At 53.1% G+C, this 20,798-nt stretch overlaps 1 protein-coding gene across 18 annotated transcripts in view; it reads right to left on the bottom strand.

Moving 5' to 3' along the window:
* TCF3 (transcription factor 3) overlaps positions 1-18,906 on the bottom strand; it is an 80,324-nt gene extending 61,418 nt beyond the window's left edge. For 7 of the 18 annotated variants that reach the window (XM_040589903.1, XM_040589906.1, XM_040589908.1 and 4 more), the window contains exons 1-3: positions 18,687-18,903; positions 16,320-16,421; positions 9,145-9,217 (exon numbers count right to left, since the gene is read on the bottom strand). In XM_040589903.1, the coding sequence (XP_040445837.1) occupies positions 9,145-9,217; positions 16,320-16,394 (148 nt within the window). In that variant the 5' untranslated portion in view covers positions 16,395-16,421; positions 18,687-18,903. Of the gene's footprint in view, positions 1-9,144; positions 9,218-16,319; positions 16,422-16,639; positions 16,660-18,686 lie in introns of those variants that run through there. The other 11 variants (XM_040589898.1, XM_040589905.1, XM_040589904.1 and 8 more) reach the window with 4 other exon arrangements.
* Between the last annotated feature and the right edge of the window lie 1,892 nt (positions 18,907-20,798).

Raw genomic sequence — 20,798 nt, 5'->3', positions numbered from 1 at the left:
AGGCACGAGTCTTGTCCAGCTGCTTGAATCTTGCTCAGGGTTGGATCCTCCAGCAAACAAAAAAAAGTACAGCGACAAACCCCTGGGCATGACAGCATCTTCAGACATCACTTCCACTTCGGGTGGGGAGGTTGCTCCGGTCCCAGTTCCCCTGGGGAATAGTGCTGGGGTGTGTGTCCCCCATCGGCTTGCTGCTGCGGCGGAAAGCCTGGCTGCACCGCCGCTGCTACAGGCACACGTCTTGGTGCCACGAAGGCTCTGTGCCCCAGCTTGCCTCAGGTGATCTATCCTCAGCGCTCACTGCGCTCCCAGTCCCCCGTGCAATTACACATTCAGCACCACAATGTATTTCACACTCTATTTCATGCCTCATTTGGCAACAAAATTAATTAAACTTTAAGTCAACACTGAAGGAGTGCAGTACCTTTCTTCCCTCCATGGCATATATAACTCAATTTGTTTAAGCTAATGCGCTAATCAAGACTTGCAAAGTATTTGGGAACCTTTTGGCAGAAGGGCCTCCAAAGCACACAGCGAGATGCTCTCCATGCTGGCTGGTCTCTGCTCCGAGGTCCGGCAGGGCACAGGCATCAACGGACTGACAACAGGCTGTCCGCAACCACCCTCTGGAAAAGCCCCACTCTCTAAAACTGTAATCCCTTCCCCAACAGGTGCCTGCATTGAGGCCAGCACAGCATCTTAGGGGTTTTCTGCAGCCTCCAAGCTGCCCGCGAGCCGGGAAGCATGACACCAAGCGGGTCACTGCCCATCCTCGCCTCCCAAGTTGATCAGGTTCAGGCAATGGCACGTATCCAGCTGGGCTGGTGGCCTGGGGATGTGCCAGGGAAACCCCAGCACCCAGTCCTGACGCTGCCCAGGTCCCTTGTCCTTGCCACACAGGAACAGGCGGGTGAGCTGCTGCTTCTCCTCCGAGCCCGCAGGCTGCCACCCCCTTGCCATGCTCCTAGGATTTCTCAGCTATTTGGAGGTGCTGGGAGAGGGCAGGATAATCCCAACCCACGCAGCTGAGAATCCGAGAGGCAGATGTGGGCAAACTTTTTGGCATTACTCAGACAGTTGCATCAGCTGCACATTCACCACTGGCCCACCACTCGGCAGCCCTCCACGCTCTGGGGGGGCTCTGGGCAGCTGAACCCCTCCGCTCCTGTACCCGCCACAGGTAAAACAAGCCAAGCAGAAGCAGCAAGGAGCCTCGCTGGGAAGCAAAGCACCAAGACAAAAAAGAGAAATGACAGCCCACAATCAGCAACTGGGAGTTCAGCTGCACCATGATCCCTGCACCACGGCAGAGAGGTACCAAGCACCAAGCCCGCTCCCAGGAGCGCTGCGTGTTTTTCAGGCACAGTCTGGCTCACGCTGCTCCTGGGGCAGGTTTTCCAGCTGATGCAGCCAGATCACCTCCGCTCCCACTGTTAGCCGACCATGCCACATTGCTGCCAACAGGCAGCCCAGCTTAGACCACCACCATCTCACATCAGCCTCATCAATGAGGGGATGCGGCATTTCCCCAGAGGGCTGCACCTGCCCATCAAGTTCAACAGTCTCTGCTCGTGCTCTCGGGACCGCAGCTCAAAGTGCTCGGGAAACTCTCACTACTTCACTCTGATGACCACAGGGAGCCTTGTGTCAACATTCCCTTCTTCCAGCTAAAGTGGTAGATCACCATCATTTTTCTACTTGTGAAAATGTCGCTTGTGAATAAGATCATTATCCGGCCAGGTTCAGAGTCTGCTCTTGTGTTAGAAAAGCATCGAAAATATCACCTTTACCAGTGATTTTGGGTGCTTGTGAGCACGGCATTTATAGCATCCTTCAGCTGTGTTAACACCAGAGAATGTAGTGCCAGGTTAGAGACGAGGCCATGCAGAGTAACAGAATAGCACTATGTATTATATCCACCCCCTTAAGACACCCATTTGCTGTCTCAAATTAAAAAAAAAAAAAAAAAGTAATTCCACTTTGAGTTTCACTGCATGTAAGCATTAACAATGGAGATGCAATAGGCAGAGTAACTGGTCACACGCGGGACACGTGCTGGAGTAGGGCACCCTACAGAGCATGCAGAATTTGAAATTAGCAGCAGCAAGGTCCAGCAGAAATGCTTGCCAACCCTGCTGGGTCCCTTCCAAAGCCATCTCTCCCCTTTGGAAAGGGCACAACAAGCGTGCAAGGCCTTGAGCTGGGATGCTGAGCCAAAGGCTCAGTGCCGCACCAACACATATGGCTCAGACAGTCCTGTACGAGCAGGATTTGAGGTGGGCTGAGGCAGAGCTGCTGCATCCCAGCGCCAAACCCGAAGCATGCTGCCCTCCAGATCATCATTTGTAAGGAGACCCCAGCCCTTGCAACTGAGAAGACAGTGGTACGGAGCAAAGCAACATACATTAGGCATGCAATTAATACACAGCCAGCTCCCCTTATTAAAATAAAAGCAGGTGCTTGAGCTTGTACACGTTCTTCTGAAACACAGAAGGTTCACTCCTAGCCCAGCTTCACGTCAGCCTTAATCCAGGCAAGGCACGTGATTTTTACATAAGATACACTCGTCTCATCATAACCCCTCGAGCAGGCACAGTTACACTAGCACTGAATTGCCTCACCTAGGGGAGAAAAAAGCTCTGCCGGCAGGAGAGCTGTACGGCTTGAGCTCTTCTGGCAAAGTTAAAACCGTGTGCTTAAACAAGGTCTGTGTCAAACCTGCAGTTTCTAAACATAAGCTGTCACTCATCTTGCTACAGCTTCGGCTCTCTGGCACCCCCAGCACTCTCAGTGCTCTTCCCTAGTTAAAAATCTCAAACCCAGGCAGGAGGACTCTTCGCTGAGGTGGGAGAAGAACAACCCCCCACCCCAAAAGCCCTAAAATCCATCCCCTGGAAACGGACACCTTTCACCCCCTGAAGTTAAACACACACCACGACAAGGACCAAGCTGTATTTGCCTCTCCCTCAACTGCTGGAGAAGCACTGAGCTGCTGTCAGAGCATCCCCACTGCCCCAACAGCCCCGTCACCCTTTTCCTGCTCTTCCCAGGCTCAGTCCTCATATGTCCGTTTAGAAACCGGCAGTGGCTCTGGCAGGGCACCCTTGCTCTCAGCCTTGCCCAAAAATTCAAGGAAGAGGCGAGAGAGGGAGGGAGGGATAGAAGAGGGAGAGGAGCGGGAGAATAAAGAGTTCACGTTTCAACCTCACTGCAAAGGTGCAGGAGAAACAGCCGCCCAGGTGGGGAAGCCTTGGAAGCAGGAACACGCACCCCAGGGCGCAAGGATCAGAGATGCAACTGGGATGCGATGCTGGACTAAGGCAGCCAGGAGTGAAGACCTTCCCCTGCCGTTTGCTCCCCCATGCTTGCTATCTCCTGCCGACCCACACTCACTGGCCCCAGCTTTCAGGCCCCCCAAGCCTTTTTTTCCAAACCCTGCTTTCTGTATCCTGGTTAACAGGACCCACCCCATGGGAAAAACAGGGAGCAGAAAGGGGAGAGGAAGGGGAACAGGACCTTCCCGAAGGCAGAGGGGAAAACAAAGCAGAAAGCTGTCTAACGCACTTGACTAGCACGTGGGAGACGAATGAACTTCACTGGAAGTCCTCCAGGCTTCGTTACTGGAAAGGTTGGGACTGCAGCACCCCGGCTGCTTCCCTGCAGTGCCCTCAGCACACCCACAGCATCCTCCTACACCCCAGGAGCCAGCAGCAGGAATGGAAACGCTCCAGGGCTGTGGAGGGCTGCAGGGATTGTCTCTTCCCAGGCGAGCAAGACCTCACAGCTTTGCAAGCTTGACTTACCCGTGGCAAGGCTTTTTTTTTTTTTTTCTTTTTTCTCCTTTGATAATAACTAAAAAGTAATATTTACTTTGAAAGAAACAGTCACACCAATAGACAGGCAAGTAGATTTTTCTTGCTTTGACTTTTTTGTTGTGGTGGCTTTGTGTTTAGTGACAGTTTTGCAAGCCTGCTGTATGGGCACGCATGCAACCGCAACATAAACAAGCAGCCTTAAGTATGTACTTTCAATGGAAAGTGCCAGTTTTAAATATCAAGTCCCATATTGCACACCTCATGTCTGCCTTTCATCATCTATCAAAATAGCAAGCAAAGCCCATCACTCCCACTTCACCATAAGCAAAACACGTGGGAACTAGAGGCAGTTAGTAGGAAAACGTGATACATCCTTACTAATAAAAGCTCCTGCTTTCCTCACTATGGTAAACAGTTGCAAATGCGTTTCTGCAGCCTGAAACTCAATTGCTGACAGCATGGCAACTGAAACGCTGCGCTTAGCTCTTCGCAGCTCTCTAACTTAAGATGCTTTTATTGCAAACTACCCAGCCGGCTGCTCCATGAGCAAAGCGGAGCCCAGCGCCGCTCCTGCGTTTGCAGAGCTGCCGGGGCAGGCACCACACTCCCAGCCCGTGCGCCAGATCCTCCCTTCCCCACCTTGGAGCTTCCTAATACAGGGCTGCATGCACACACAAAATAATTAAATCTTCAAACAGCTCTCCCATAGCACCAATTAAAGAGACAACCTCATCTTTCATAGAATTTATTACTTTCAGTGCTGTTGCCACAGGTATCCAAGTTTGAACGTTGTTTAAAGCAGGCTTTCAAAGGGGATACAGACTCACCTACCTCCAGGGAGAATGCATTTACTTTGTTCAGTAGACTATAACTTAAAATTTGTTACATGCACCAGCTTGTAACTCTTTGAAAAACTCCCCAGTCCGCCAGCTTCAAATGTATTTTATTAACTTCCCTCGATCAAAGCAATTCCCTCAACAATGAGCCTCATCTCACCATCTCACTAGCAAAAAAGCACCGATCAAATTTTGGTGGTGGAAATCACAGCACAGAGCAGGAGGGGACTCTCCCTTCCCAACCCACCTAAGAGATCCCAAGCAAGGGAGCTCCCTTCAGCACAAAGCAAGAAGGAAAAGACATTTAATGATGAATTCACTTACTCAAAGTCGGGGGGGAAGCTATTTTTTTCTCAGAGCTTTTATGTGTTGCAAGCAGAATCATCTGCCAGCAGGAGACTGCCCATGCTCCTATTTCAATAGGACACAAACCTGGCATCGTGCACTGTTTCCGACACAAAGGGGAGATGGTTGCACACCCTCCGTATTAACCATGGATGCAAAGTGCTGCTCATGAGCTACTCCAGGAGATGCATTACCTCGCACAGCCATTTGCCTCCATTTCCCTGCTCCACAGAGCCCCAGCTTATTTGCTGAAGCAAACAAACAACTGGCACGCAGTGACCCTACCGAAAATGCAACAACCACAAGACAACAGCCTCATGCCCCTGCAGCAATGCCATGCCCCAGGCTGGGAAGAGACAACAAAACTTCTTTGCCTCCTGCCACTCATACCGTCTTAATGTCAATTAAAAATGGTTACTTCCATGTGAAATTTAGCACAAGTGGTTTCCTGCTAGAGACACAGTTCAATATGGTGTGCTGGGAGGGAGCGCGTTTCTGATCAGAGTTGTCATTTACGAGCTGTGACACAGGGAGGATGGAGGGCAGGGTGTAAAATGGTTTGCTGCTGCAAATAATAAACAAACAGTTTGGCAAGGGGACAACGAAACTGCTGCCTTCTAGGACCAGGACAATAGGCATATGCTGAATGTTCCGGCTAAAATAAAATACTAGCAGCAAATGACATGGCTTAAGCTGGAAAACACAAGTTGCAGCTCAAAGCCCCAGGAAGACCAACTTCCCCATGGTGACCTATATGTGCTATAAATGCTGCAGACACGGTCTGCGTGACGTAAACTCCATCCTAGTGGCAATTGTTGGGTTTCGCCTTGCCAAGAAAACGCAAAGCGGAGGTGCTGAATTGTCCATGCGGCAGGGTAACTAAACCAGTTCCTCCCTGGTGCATTTAAGGACAGAAATAAGGGAAACAGTGGCAGAGCTTAAAATAAAATCAGAAGACAAATATAAAAGCAAAGGGATCTCAAAGCTGGAGGACTTGCATTGACACTTTGAATTTTCCTGGCCTGGGAAAGAGAAATGGGTTCCCCTTCATGAAGGGGCCACCCACACGAGCGCCAGCAGCTTGGCCAGGGCAAATATTAATTAGGATTTGAAAAGGATTTGGATTTGGGGCAATTTTATCACTGTGATTTTCTAGTAGGACTGTTTCAAATTACTGCACTCCCTTATTTACCAGTTGGACTTTGGAAGCAAGAACCTCATCTTGGCAAGTGAGGCATTTTGGCCAGGAGTCCTAAGAGTCACTGCCTTGCTCCCTCCACTCCTAACTTCGCCTGGGCAGGAAAGAGCCTCGAGTTAATAGCTCCTCCAGAGGGGAAAAAAATATACAAGCTACGTACTGCCCCAGAATTTTCCCAAGGAGGAGAAAGATGAAAACTGGGAGGCCATGAATTCACACATTCAAGGGTGGGCAGAAGCCTGAAACACTAATTTTTCTGGCTCAAGACAACATCAGTTTATTATCTTGGGGTTACTACAATAACCCCAAATAATGAGACACTGGCACCAAGGTGCACATTACAAAACTAAAAACTAAATGAAGTTATGTTTGCTCCCCCTTTCCAGGCAGCGGGATGGCAGTGGAGGGGAAATGCTGCACTACCTTTACCAGGGCTACGGGACACTGATGGAACAGGTATCTGAAAAACATGAGGCGCATTCAAGATGAAGCCTAGGCCTTCCTGCAAGGCAAGAAGATTTAGGGAGCTAATCTCCAGGTCCAGATTACAGCGTGGCTGCAAGGCTCTCTGCTTCCTCAGCAAGTCCAGGTCCCCAAATCCAAGGGCCATCTGCTCCTCACCCTCTGACCACATCAGGGTTGGTGACAATTCGACTTCAAATGAAATTCTTAGCCGGATGGCTGGCTATGCCTTTGGGGATGAACTAGTATCTGATTGTACAGCACGTCAATTAGTGAATTAGGCTAAACCAACATCAAACAACTGTGGAAACAACCACTCGCCACTATCTAGGACCTAGTTTATACACCTTAAGTCCTTCTAATAGACACAGTGCACCCCTGTGCATGGCACATCTCGTTAACATCTTAATGCAATTATTCACCTCACCCAGCAAAAATCAATTGCCAAACATTTAGGACCAGAGAGGAGTCACCAAGCCAACACACAAATAAAACATGCCCCCCATGCTCCAAAGGTGAGGCCAAGGACAGCTGGCCAAGGGATGACTGCTGCTGGAGCAAAAGGCTTCCCCTAAACAAACCCCAAGCTGTGTTTCAAACCTGGGACGTCCATGGCAGGACAAAAGAGTGAATGCAGAGGCCCGGGACCGGGACAGCAGCGATTGTGCAATGCCTTCAGTGCAGTTGTATAACATCAGTGCACTGCTTTTATGAACTGCTCACAGCCAGACGCAAAAAGCAGCAGCCCAGAGGAAGGGTGGTGTCAACATTACCTTTCATTCACCCGAAAGAAAAGAAGCCGAGCGGGGGGAAAGTAAAAGATTTTGTGTCATTTCGGCTGTTGCACAGCCAAGCAGAGGCGGGGGCGGGGACGGGACTGGCCACTGCACCGGCTGCACCGCAGAGCCCTGCTCGCAGCCTCTCCTTGCTGGCCAGCACTATAAACCCGGCAGCCAAGCCAGCCTCTGAGCAGGAAACAAATTAATGTGAGCTGCTCCATTACTATTCTCTCACTAGCATGTAGCGCGTCTTTTGTGGATTATTTTAACAGCAGAAGCCACACACGGGAACACTCGCTGGAGAGATCAGCTTCCATCTGGGTTAACCTGAGAGTTTTCTCCCCTCCAATTTCCTCCAGCACCCACTCAACAGCTTCCCTCCCTATAAAAATATTTGCTCAAAACCATCTTGACATGCAGCTAACAGCCCCATCTGAAAGCAACAAATTTCCCTGGCCAAAAAAGGGCAGGAGTGGGGCAGGAAAGAGTATACTCCTCCTGTCCTGCTTCTGCAGGTTTCCCCCAAGAGCTGCCCCCACAGCATGTTGTGGCACCAAAGCTGCTATCCAGAAATCCCACCCTGATCTCTGGGATGCCTCCTGGTGTTGGGGCACAGCTGTTCCACATGGCCAGGAGTTTCCCTGGACAGCTTGAGTCAGCCCAGGGTAGAGAAGGTCAAATTTTAACCATCCACAAAGCATTCAGCATGTTTCAGCAAGAAGGGCAAATTAACCGAACTTCCTGCGTGCCAGGGGCTGCAGCGAGCCCTGCACAAAGCGGCTTCCCCAGGCATCAAAAGCCTGGCACAACACCGCGCCGTCCGCCTGGCCGGGGAATTCTCTGCTTCAGCCTCAAACGAAGCAGCGGCACATTTCCCAATCAGACATCTAAAGCTACGCGCCCTTCAGAGAGTCTCCTATCGCAGCTGGATCACCAGGCTCCCTGCAGACGCCCTGCTCCCAAAGCCCTTTGATGCTGGCACCCCTGCCCTCTCCTCTGCACCCCGGCCAGCAGATGCGGCCATGCAGTGCTCCCAGGGAGCAGGGCCAGCTGCTGGCTTTGGGGACACTGCGGCAAGGTGGAACAAGGGAGGCTCTGCTTGACAGCACCCCAAAGTCACAGCAGGGTCCACACCTTAGAGGCTGGTGAAACAGCTCCAGCCACCCTTGCTGTCAGCCTCTCTGAGGTGGCTGCGCTGCCTGGAGGCACCTGGCCAGGAGGGCTCTGCAAAGGTTCCTCTGGGAATGCCGAGATCCCACCCAATAGCAGGGAGCTGCTGGAAGGGTTGAATGGAGCAGACACCCAAACTGCACACCAGAGTCTCCCTCTGGGCAGCTGAGCCCCAGACCATGTATGTCTTCTCGGTGACGTACAGCAAAAGTCTTCCAGAGCGCACATCTAAGCAGCTTAAGAGAACAGCACTGACTGTCTGCTCTCAGACTGCTTCAATCAGAGTGACGAGACAACCACCTTCAGCTCACGCAGTGACTTCTTAACTGGAGACAGATCGGCAAAGAGCAGCTTTGCCTACCCAGAGGCACGTGGAGCAACAAGAACATCATCCAGAAAAATAGTAGCAGACCACCATCAGAAAAATACTTAACACAAAACTACAGAAATTCCTTCTTTTGGATCTCTGGAAGCAAACACAAATTTATTGCAAGAAACATTATGGTGTTAAGAGGAAAAAAAATTTAAGATGACAGTACCTGATCCTCCAAACTGAGTGCTCGCTAGGGTCGTGGGTCTGTTTTTTCCATTAGCCACTGGCAGGGGAAACATCTAGAAAAACAAGAAGATGAGAGAGAAGGGAAGAGAAAAGAGATTTCAGTATGTTAGTTTTACTGTGCTGCTGCAAAAGGGGTCAGACGGGCAGGCAGTGGGGGAGGAAAGGGGGAAGAGAAGCACTTTATTGATGCAAAAAACTTTCCTCTCCTTGGGTCCCTGCTACATAGATCAGCTGCAGGAGGGACAGGAGAGCAGCACAGCTGTGCGCTAACATACACATGCATTCCTACGTGCACGAACTTCTCCTGTGTACACAGTGTGTCTGGTTCCTTAGGTACAACTGAAAAGCATCCAAGAAGCATCATTGCTGTGGTCAAAACCAATAGTTTCTTCCCTAATTCACCGAGGCTCAGACTAGAGGGTGTCCCTGGGGCCGTGGAGAAAGACCAACTCCATTCATAAATAGCTAGCAGGGAAACAACAGCACCCCATCGAGACTGCAGCACCCAGCAGAGCTCATTTTATCTCTCAACACCCCAGCACCCGCAGTGGTCTGGGTCCCATCCTACGTCTCGCACACCCCCAGGCCCATCTCTGGCAACGTGCAGTGCGTGAGGAGGACGTGGGCTGGCACAGACAGAAATCACTGAGCCACATGCAATGGTGAGGGAAGAGCCCTCCAGCCCCTGGTGCTTCAGGGGCTCTGGCAGTGCCATGACCTAACACAGCCCTGGGGTCTGGTGGGAGAAGCTACGCCAAGGGCAAAAGTATTTTAACACACAATTAGAAAGATTAACGTATTTTACAGTATCAGTCATTCTGGCTACTTGTTTGCTATACTGCTGCAGCTTCAGTATCACAACTAATCTTCTCCTGCCAGGGAGCTTCCTCAAAAATACTGCATACCTCATCAGCTAACCTGTATAAATATTTTTAATATAAGTTGGGAGGGTTTCAGAAGCTGTTATTTAAAAATTTATATGCACCTGCGTGCAGCAGAAAAGAAAACTAATTCTTCTCCACACAAATGGAGCTCCAGCCAATAAAACAACTGGTGGGAAAACGCTTAGTGAATTAACATTTTAATATCCTTTTACTACTCGACTCAAGATACTTTCACCACCAAGTCATTTGAATTTTTATTATTTTTAGCTTTGCAATGTCTGAGTAACTCAAAAGTTTAATGCTTTGAAGATTAAACAATGTAATGGCACAAGAGCCTACAGAAACGCAGCATTTCATGCCCTGACATAGCTGATGTCTGGCTGTGGTCAGAAACATTCCTTTGTACAAAACCGTCTGCCCAGCTTTGTTTTCACAAATGCCGGGGAGGAAAAAAAAAAAAACAACAAAAAACAAAAAAACCCACACCAACAGTTAAATGTGGTAGAGATGCAAAGAGAGCAGTTAAGAAACCAACTGCCATTCAAAAAAACCAACACAAATTTGGGATCATATATATGTATGCACAGACGCACGTCATGCATATGTTGTATGTATGCATTTAAATAAAGGTGTAAACAGCGTTTAAGTATGCAGCTCGCGTGTGGACAATCCCTCCCGCCAGCAGCCAGCCTGCAGACACCTGCCTTCCTATGGCTTCGCCCCCGGCCGTAACCCCCCTCTCCTTACACCCTTCCTAGACACAGCGGGGCAGCGAGAGCCACCGGACGGGCACGGCTCGGGGGGCTCCTGCTGCAACCTCCAGGAGGCTGCTGCCCACCCGGGGTGTGCTCCAGAGTCATCTGGGGTGGGCCGGCAGCCCCACCATGGAATATGCCTTGTTTCCTCAGGAAGGAAGCTGGGCTAGAAAACAAAAACAAACCCTGAGGACACCAAAGACTTGCAGCCTACCTTCCTCTGGGATGCTACAGGTTTCTCCTGCCCCCTACCCTTGCAGGGCAGGGTCGTTTTCAGCAAAGATCACCAAAATCACTGAAAAAGGAATTTACAGGGCTGATCCCACTCAACCCGTGCTCACTCCCCTCCTCTTAAGGTAGGGAAAAAGATTAGGTGGTTCAAAACCCCCTTTCCAAGTGGCAATTCTGCATGTGCAAGCGGGAGGGATGGAATGCATGAACATAATGGTACCGAGCAGCAAGAAGCAAGAGGAGGATTAAAAAAAAAAAAAAAAGAAAAAAAAAAAAAAAAAGCACTGCTGGTTCTTTTTTACGAGCATTTCTGCTTAATACTCGCTGATGCTGAAAAGCCCAAGGTTTGAGCAGCAAACATGAGTGGAGAAAATGAACCTCCTTGTTCCATTGTGCAACGCACGCTTTCTACTTCTGCAAAAAAGGTGGTGTCCCCCCCGCCACCGCGCTTGGCAATCCCCAGCACGCCCCGGCACCCGGCCCCACCAGGGATGCCCTCCCCACTGCTCCCCTTCGCCCGCCTTTGCCTGCTTCAAGAGATATTTCGAGACTGATGCAACACCTTCCTGCTCTCCCTCCCCAAAGGATTAAGAAGTCACAGACCCCTTTCCACACCGAGGCGAGCAGTGATGCTAAAGCAGGGTGATGATGGGGAGGGGGGAACCCTGGGTTACCCCTTGCCTCAATACAGGCTCCAAACACATTTTTCGTTTGCCAGCTCCAGGAAATGTTTTGTTTGGGTTTTTTTCTTGCTGCCAGCTTGTTTTTCCACTGTGGTGTGGGCTGAAGCAGACCTGGTACGCTGCCTCGAGAAGCCTGGCACAAGTCGTATGTGAAGTGCCGGCTGCCTTTGCCGGCGTATGTCACTCAAAGGCAAAGTTCACCCAGCCACTGTGAATTTCCTTTCTGCTTTAAAAATATACAGGGTGGAGGGAGGAGGCCAACGGGAGCTGGCACGAACCGGAGGGACCCAGGCATCAAGGAGGGACCCAGGTATGAGCATCCGAACAGCTGTAATTGGGTCATTACTTGGCCTTTGTTGGATTTGAATAATGTAGATTTAAACAGTTAGGTAAAATCCCCCCTCTTAAGTCTCTGTATTTGGTTCCTCAAGCCCTGTCTCCAGCCTCCCTGACAGCTCACAACAACTTCTGTGTACCCTTGGAGCTCAGTTTCCACCCCTCCCAAAGAATTTATTCTCCCTGGCTAAAAGATGCAAATCCAGCACATGGGAAGATCCAAACACCTGCACCTGCCACCAGGGAGGTTATAGCTAAGAGACCCCATGCTTTCAACAGCAAATTCCTAAGGCAAGAAAGGGAATTTGCCAGACAGAAGTACAGTATCAGCAGCATTTCATTTATTGCGCACTTCTACCAGTGCATCGGTGTTTTCAAATTAAATAGCTGTTTTCACTTTCTCCACTCTTCCACCTTATGAACTCCAGGCTGAACCAACCTCAGGCCTGAACTCAAAACCTGAGATCTATTTTGCAGTGTGGAAAGTATCCAGCTGTTAATTCAGAGAGAAGAGGGAATTGGACTCAATAAACATTGCCAGCAGGATATTTTATACGTGTTCATTTAAGACAGACCTTCCTGACTACAGCCCCAAACATCCACCACGGCGTAAAGTCAAACTTTACAACTGCTTCGCTCTAAACAAAAGTGAGAGTTTTATCGTGGAAACACAGGCGATGCACCTCGGTTGGAGCAGGGTGCAGGGCTCAGCTTCAGCATCCTCCAGCAGGGCAGAAGCATCAGCAAGGGCAGAAGGAGCTTGCTCAAGCCCTGCTTGCTGGTAACAGTTTGGCTTTCACCCCCAGTTTGATGGCTGGAGCTATAAGGGCTGGCATGCAACAAGAGCAGTCACTTGCCGAGAAATCAGACGGCAGGCCCTATGTGACTGCTCAAGCCCCTGCCCACCCTGCAGCATCTCATCAAGCTAGAAACCCACCCTGACAACTAGCATCCCTGCAGCATATGGTTAATACTCTGCTAATAATCATGGCTGTTAACAGCATTTCACTTCTGCCAGAGACCTAGGCTGGCACAGAGCCGCCTGCCTCTCTGTCGAGCTTGGCAGGCGTGCCCTGCAGCACGGACAGGCCCCCAACCCCGTCCGCCTGCCTGGGCTGCTCCATCCCGGCTCCCCCCATGCCACGGGGTGCCTCTGCCCTCCGAGCACCCCAGCCTGGCCGGGATACCTGCCCGTACCTTCGCACAACACACCAACAAGGGCAGCATGGCACAGCTGAGATGCCACCCAGGATAACCATGGCGAGTCCTCGTGGCCGAGCATCTCCCGACAGCACAGACCAAAGGTAGCCCCCGCCGTACCGTACACAGCCCAGGCCAAGCTGCCGAGCCAGGCTCAAAGGACAACGCACCCAAACCCACACCTAATAAGTTAAGCCGGCAACTCAAATCTATAGGCAGGATGCTTTCTCGAAAGCTCTCCTCCAGATTTGCAAGCCCGTCCTGGACAACTGCCAGGGAGTGGTGGTGAAAGAAAGCTCACAAATTACCTGTACTTTGGGGCAATTATAAAAGGCAATTTGTTCAGAGGTAGAGGTAAGCACGCTGCCGTGCACACCCCAAAGCAGCGATGAGACTACACAGCTGGGTGTCTGGCTCTGCCTCACTTAGACACACGTTACAGGTTCCTTTGATTTTCACCCTTATTGGCAAACTGCATTGGCACAAAGCTTCGGGTGAGTGCTTTGCAGCTCAATAACTACCCAATGTATTTATTTATTATTAAAGGCACCAGCCTTTCTTTTCAGGACCGTAAGCTCAATTCATAGCACCTCACACACCCTGCCATTTACTGACCCCACGAACTCACATCCTGACTACACAAGCCCATTAGGGCCAGACCTTAAAATTCACTTGCTGCACAGCAAAAACACAGTGCAGACCTGAAGCAGAGACTACTGGGGTTCAACGTATTTTCTCTAGAAAAAAGGAATTAAAATACTGATCTGAAGCAAATGCTTCCAGCTGCTCCGAATCTCTCTAGTCTTCCCTCCCATCTACTCTCCTGGAGAGAACTAGTGGACCGATGCTCTACTCCTGCTTATTCAAAGAAAAATATAAATACACTTGAAAGGGTGAGCTTTGTGGTCAAAAAGCCTGCATCCCAATGTCACGGGGAGAGCAACCCATGGAGCAGCCTCTCCGACAGACCTGCACGGTAAGCTTGCGATGCCAGGGTGAAGACAGTCTGCTAACTAGGAAGCTTCCCGGTTTAGCCACTCATCCTTCAGGAGAGATGTTAATATTCCCCTTATGCAAACTCAGGAGAAGAGTGTGCATGTGCGGAGATGAGGGTTTGTGAAACAGATCTGGCTCAAATCCAGACTGTGTCGGAGCCCATCGGCCAACTTATCCTGGAGGGAACATCTTCAAACTATTTGCTGGCAAATGACATTTGCAGGCCTTGATCCTGCAAGCAGCCTCCCCCAGTGCTGCCGCTGAACGCGTGAGCCTTACACGAACGCAGAACAAGTTCTGGTCATTCCCAGGTTGAGACCAGCATAAAAAGCATTGGAATTGAACCCAAATTCAACCATTCAGATTAACCTCCAACAACAGAAACATTAGTGTACAAAGGGAACAGGTCAGGATCCCTTCAGGGAACACAGCTCTCAGCAGGCAGACAAGGATGGTTCGCTAAATTTGAAAATAAGCTCTTGGCGTTTTCTTTAAAGCTCTGAACAGTGAGTGCGAATTGATTTTTTTCTAAGGGGGAGAAAAAGCAAAGCAGGAGCCACTGCAGTCCCGGCCAGGGAGCAAGATTATGGGTTACTGACCTGGAAAGCTCCAGGGCTCCTGCCAACCCACCAGACCTCTGAGATGAGAGAGGGACAAATAACCACGCACCACTCCCCAGCAAGCCCTGAACATGCTCCTATTTTCAAACACACACCACCAGGGCAGTCCCCCTGCCAACTGTAAAACATACTACTGTAACAATACATCACTGGTAATTTAATGGAACCAGCCTCCCAATAGAAGCAGGAAACTGGGAGAAATGGGCCTCTCCTGCAGAAGTGCTCTTTGGGGAACTAAGAGACCCCACCACTGACCCCCACCTCCAGCACAGAGCCCTGCTGGGACAGGTACAAGCCCCAGCCATATAAAAAGGTTTATTTCCTGGGTTTGTTCCATTGTTAAACCTCAGCAGCTGAGTCTCAACACTTCCCACGAGTGTCACAGGTACCAGGACAGCAGGTGCCCCTAGCTCTGCCACTGCTTTTCCCCCTTTACTCCTTCTCCAAGGGGCCAGAAAAATCAGCCCAGCAGGGACATGAGCTGGGTGACCCAGGACAGCCCAGAGCCACAGCAGTGACACTCATGGTTATTCCTCCTTGCGGAGCTGTTTTTTCTATCTTTGCAGCACGTTTGCTTATCTAAAAAGCAAGACGCACACTTCAAGTGCCATGAGGGTGCAACACACAACAGAGGAACCCAAGAGAAAGTTATTTTCTTTTGAACGTAAGCTCTCCCCTCCACAAGTCAGCTGCCAATGACAGCCAACGCTGGTGCAGCAAGCGCACAGCACACACATCGCCAACCCTGGATGGCAGCACAGATGGGGACTAACCCTCGCTCTCCTACAACTAGAAGGGGCTTCTCCTCCCTCTGAGCTGTGCACACCCTTCTGCGGGAACTCTTAGGTCCTGTTTCTTTGAAAATAAACAGCTCCTAAATGCAGCTAAAGGTTTCCAGGATACAGAAGAGCAGAGTGTGGGGAACACAAGTGTCCAACTCCTGCAAAAATCATGCGCTGGAAAGCTTGGACACATTTGAAACTGTGACAGAATAACCTGTGGGAGCAAAAGTTTAATAGTCTGAATCTGGGGAGAGGAAAAAAAGCTTGATTAATCAGCTACTGAAGTTACATCTTTGCATGGCTTCAGAAACAGTCCACCCAGCCCATTTCACAGTGAGCATTTAAACAGAGAACACACAACTCCATCACATTTCCCCAGGATTTCCCACCAAAAAAATCCCAACAAATCCAACCCACCTCTCAGTGCTCCCTGCAAGGAAACAATATACGGTGGGGGGGGGGGGGGGGGGGAAGAGGAGGGGCAGAGGCTTTGCTTTAACTTGAAAATAAACAAGTTGCAGCACATGTGCACGCACACAAACAGGGCACATCTGAAACCCATCATGTCCAATTTACAGGCTCACATTTCCTCCCCTTCTGCAGTGCCAAAACACTGCGCACAAGCAAAGCCCCGGGGCCTTTAAAGCCCCCCGGCCGCGCTCCCTTACCATACTGAAGTCCAGCAGGTCACTGAGCTCTTTGTCTGTCCCAACTGCAGCCATTCTCTGCTGCTGCTGATTCATACTCCCACAGACTCAACAGTGGCAGTCCTAGAGAAAGCGAGGGGGAGGGGAAAGAGATATTTTAATGACTACGGCAAACTACCCACCCCATTGATGAATATTTTAAAAAGACAAGAGAGAGAAAGGGGCGAGAAAAGAAAAATCCTTTGCGTGTCTCCAGCATCCAACTTCTCCGCTGAGAGCACAGTCGGAGTCCTCACATAGCACCCAAAGGCAGGAACAAGCACTCTATTGACCAGACACACTTGTATGTTAGTTTTTTGCTGCCAATTCCACTAGTTCGGGCCAATTCTGTTCCTGGCGTGTGGCAAATGAAGGGGAAAAAAAAAAAAAAAAAAAAGAAGAGTCAACTCATTTATCAAAGGGTTCAGGCAAGTTATCACTCAGGCGCTTGTCTGGCTCAGCTTGCCCCCACTCCTTCCCCCACGCTCTCGCTCCCCGCAGGAGGCTCTCTTGTCCTTGCCTAGTTTTGTTTTTTTAAAAAAAAAAAAAAAAAAAAAAAAGTCTGATCTTATGCCTCTTTCCTTTGGGTTGCCGAGCACCTGCAGCTGCTTTTTCAGGGGCTGAGTTTGGGGATGCCCAGCCAGGCTGTACCCAGTGAGAACTGAACCTCTCTGCTCCCAAAAGAGATTGGGAAAAAAAAAAAAAATTTGTTTTCGGAGGGTTTTGCAAAAATAAAGCCCTCCAGGCAACCTTGCAAGATAGGTAAATATTATTCTTCCTAATTTTACAGATTATTTTTTTTAAAGGGAGACTGATCTTTTTGGCCAGCTCACTATGATAGAAAAATATTTCTTTGGGAGGGAGGAAGGGAGGCCTGGGATGAGATAAAAGATTCCCTTTTTTTTCCCTTTTTTTTTTTTTAGGAACTCATTCATGGTTACAAAGGGCAGCTGGCCAATAAATTTAACTCATTAATCATAAGGTTAAAAAAAAAAGGGGGGGGGGGGGAGAAAACTCTGTGCAATCCAAAATGTTTGTACGCTGTGCCTGCTCAGTCACCACATTTCAATGAAGTTTTAAAAAAAAAAAAAAAAAAAAAAAAACCAAAAAATGCTGAAATCAGCCCAGCATGTACAAACCCTTGGCCACTATATATATATAAAAAAAAAAAAAAAAACACAACCAGCCTGGGGATTTTTTTTTTTTTTTAAACTTCTTTTCTTTAAAAAGCCTTTAAGTGTCATCGATGCATCTGGTCAGTATTTTTAAAGCAACTTTACCAACGCGCTGCCCCAGCCTGGGGAGAGACACGGTTAGAGCCCGGAGGGACCCCCGGTGCTGCCGGGGGGAGGGGGCAGCCCCTCAGCAGCCCCCCCAGACCCCGCACCCCTTGAACAACACCCCGAATTCAGCGCGGGGGGTTATTTTTACATCCACCCCCCCTCTCCCCGCTCCTATTTTTAGCTGCCCCCGAAGAGCGCGGGCAGGCTGAGCCCGGCCCCGGCCCGGCAGGGCTCCCCCCCCGGCCCGGCCCGGCTCCCCCCGCCGCGGCGGCACAAAGGCCGGGCAGGACCCGCGGCGGAGCGGGGTAAGGCGGCAGATGTCCGCGCTTCTCCCCGGCCTCGGACAAAGGCCCGGCCGCCCCGGGACACGCGTGGGCCCGGCCAGGCCGGACCGGGCCCAACTAGGCCGGACCGAGCCCCGCTCGCCCCTCGTCGGGCCCCGCCGGGGGGGGGGACGGGGGGAACGGGACGCGCGTTGCTTCCCCCCTCCCCACTGCAGGGGGGACGGCGAAGTGGGTCACTGCCCCCCGCCGACTCCCCGGCCGTGGGAGGGGGTGGGGGGGTGTCACAACGGGCTGCCCCCGCCCAGGGCGGAGGGAGGAGGCCGACTCGGGCCCCCACGGGCTCCCTCGCTGCCGCGGGTGGGAGCAGCCTGCCCGCCGCGCCACGGGGGGAGGCCGAAGCAGTGTCCCCCCCCTCCCCAGCCCCGTTGGCTCCCCCAACTTCTGCAGCCCCCCGCCGCCCCCGTGTGCCCAACCCGGGCTGAAGTTCGCAGCACGACCGCAGCCCGGCCCCCCACGCCGGGGAAGGGGGGGAAGGGAAGGGGGAACCCCCCTTCAACGCGCCGTACGGACCCCCCAGCACGTCCCGCTCCCCCTCCCCCGCGCCCCGGCAAACTTTGCCGGGAGCCGGCAGCGCCCGGGACAATGGAGCCCGGCCCGGCCCCGGCCCGGCAGCCGCACAGCCACCGCGCCGGGACCCCCACCACCCGCGACACCGGCGGGCACGTTCCCGTACTGCATTATTCGCTTTATTATCATTATTTTTTATTCCTTTTTTTTTTTACCTGTTCCGGGGCAGGTGCGGCCCCCCCGTGCGTGCGCGGGGGAGGGGAAGCGCATGAAGGTCCCGCGGGCGGGCAGCGGGGCGGGCGGCGGCCGCGGCGCCCAGGGCCGGCGGGCGGCGGCGGCGCCTATTGTTCTCGCGCCGCCGGCGGATACAATGTAGCGAAGCGGCGCGATCGCCCCGCACCGGGCGGCGCGTGCGCCCCGGCCCGGCCCGCCCCGCGCCCCCGCCCCCCCCCCCCCGGCCGCCCCGGGCCGCTGGGCCCTAACGCTGCTGCTGCCGCCGCTCCGCCTCCCGCTCTTGCCGCTGCTGCTGCCCCCGCCGGCACCGCTGCCTCCGCATGGTCCCCCCGCGGCGGCGGCGGCGGCGGGGCGGACGCGACGGCCCCCCCCCCCGGCACACACCCCCCGCACACACCCCCCGCCTCACAGCCCGCCCCTGCGCGGTGCTCCGCCTCCCCCCGCTGTATCCCTCCGCACAGGTGATGAGAGGCAAAAGGCTTCCCTACGCGTACCTCGCGGCCGCGGGGGTAAGCGGGGCGGCAGCTGTTGCGGCAGGGCGGGCCCCGACGGCAGCGCGGAGGGGGGGGAGGGGAGGCGAGGCAGTCCCCCGCTCCGTGGGGGACTATGTTTCTTGGCGGAGGGGAACGGAGAGACATAGTACCGAGGGGCGGAGCGAGGCGGCCGTGACGACGCGGGACCTCCGGCAGATGGACTGATAAGGCCGCAGGGCGCCGTCCAACAGGAGGGCTACGCCGCTCCGAGTGGCAGGCCGTCTGGCCAACCAGAGTGCGCCCTGTCCCGGTCCCCGCCCACCGAGCGCGGGGGCGGAGCGCGGGGGAGGCCGGGGGTGGCCGCTGGTTCACGTCGCCGCCCGCAGCTTCTCCGGCGGGGCCGGCCCTGGGTAGGGGTTCCGCCGCGGGCCCGGCGACACTCCCGGGCCTACCCCCGCCCCGCCTGGCAGCAGCCGCCTTACGGCTGGACGCCCCCCCGGTGCCCCCCGTGGGGTGGCATCGCTCGGGGCAGCCTCGCGCGTGGGATCGAGGACCCGGCGAGACCGGCCCTGCGGCCGCGGCCTGGCCCCGCCATCCCCTCAGGGTGTCCCGGCAGCCTCGTGGTGCCGGGGCCGTCGGGTCAGCTCGCCACAGGGCAGCCCCGCCGGGCCTGGCCAGGCCCAGCAGCGTGGGGTAACGCGGGCAGTACTGCGGGGCCTGGGCCGGCAAGGCCTGCCCGTGCTGCCTGCACTCCTGCTCATGCTCCTGCCATGCTGCCCATGCTCCTGCTTGTGCTTCTGCCCATGTTGCCCATGCTCCTGCCTGTGCTCCTCCGCATGCTGCCCATGCTCCTGCCTGCACTGCCAGCACTCCTGCCCATGCTACCCACACTCCTGCCTGCGCTGCCTGTGCTTCTGCCCATGCTCCCACCTGCACTGCCTGTGCTCCTGCTTGCACTCCTGCCCACACTGCCCATGCTCCTGCGTGTGCTGCCTGCACTCCTGCCTGCCAGCACAGCCTTAGCTCCCCAGCAGCGCAGCAGGCATTGTGATGTAAAGTCAGTGTTGTAAATTATCTATATAATGCATACTGTATATTACCTCTGCAGCTCTGGGCCCGTTTTCCCCCCCGCTTGGCGGTGCAGCGGGCTGCTGGCAGGCAGGGCCCATAGGGGCTGTGCCATGCTGTGCCATGCCAGTGTCCTGCTCGCTGGGCCAGGGGCAGCCACTGCTCAGGGGTTCCCCCGGTGCCCGGGGAGCTGCTTCCCCCACGAGGCTGCTCGCTTCTTCGGTGACTTTTTTATATGCTACCTGGGTAGAAGGGAGTGGGGTCTGGGGACTCAGGGGCTCCCCATGGTGCAAGCACAGAGGCAGCAGCATGTGGTGTGGGCGGGGGGCTGCCTCAGCCAGCCCCACCGGCATCTGCTGGGGGAGTTGCAGGGTTAACATGGATGCTACCCGCTCCCCTGCTGCCTCTGCCCTGCCTGCTCAGCTTCAGAGCTGTGGGTCAGCAGGGCTGCTCCCGTTTTTTGCTTCGCCTGACCCCCCCTCCACAGCCAGGGTCCTGGGCCAGCTGTCACCTGGACCATCAGGCCATTTGGCTTTGTAATTTTTAATTATA

The sequence above is a fragment of the Falco naumanni genome, chromosome 4 (genome assembly GCF_017639655.2).
Source record: "Falco naumanni isolate bFalNau1 chromosome 4, bFalNau1.pat, whole genome shotgun sequence".
Taxonomy (NCBI): Eukaryota; Metazoa; Chordata; class Aves; order Falconiformes; family Falconidae; genus Falco; species Falco naumanni.
Note: the sequence above shows the minus strand (reverse complement) of the source record. Positions and strands in the feature narration are given on the sequence as shown.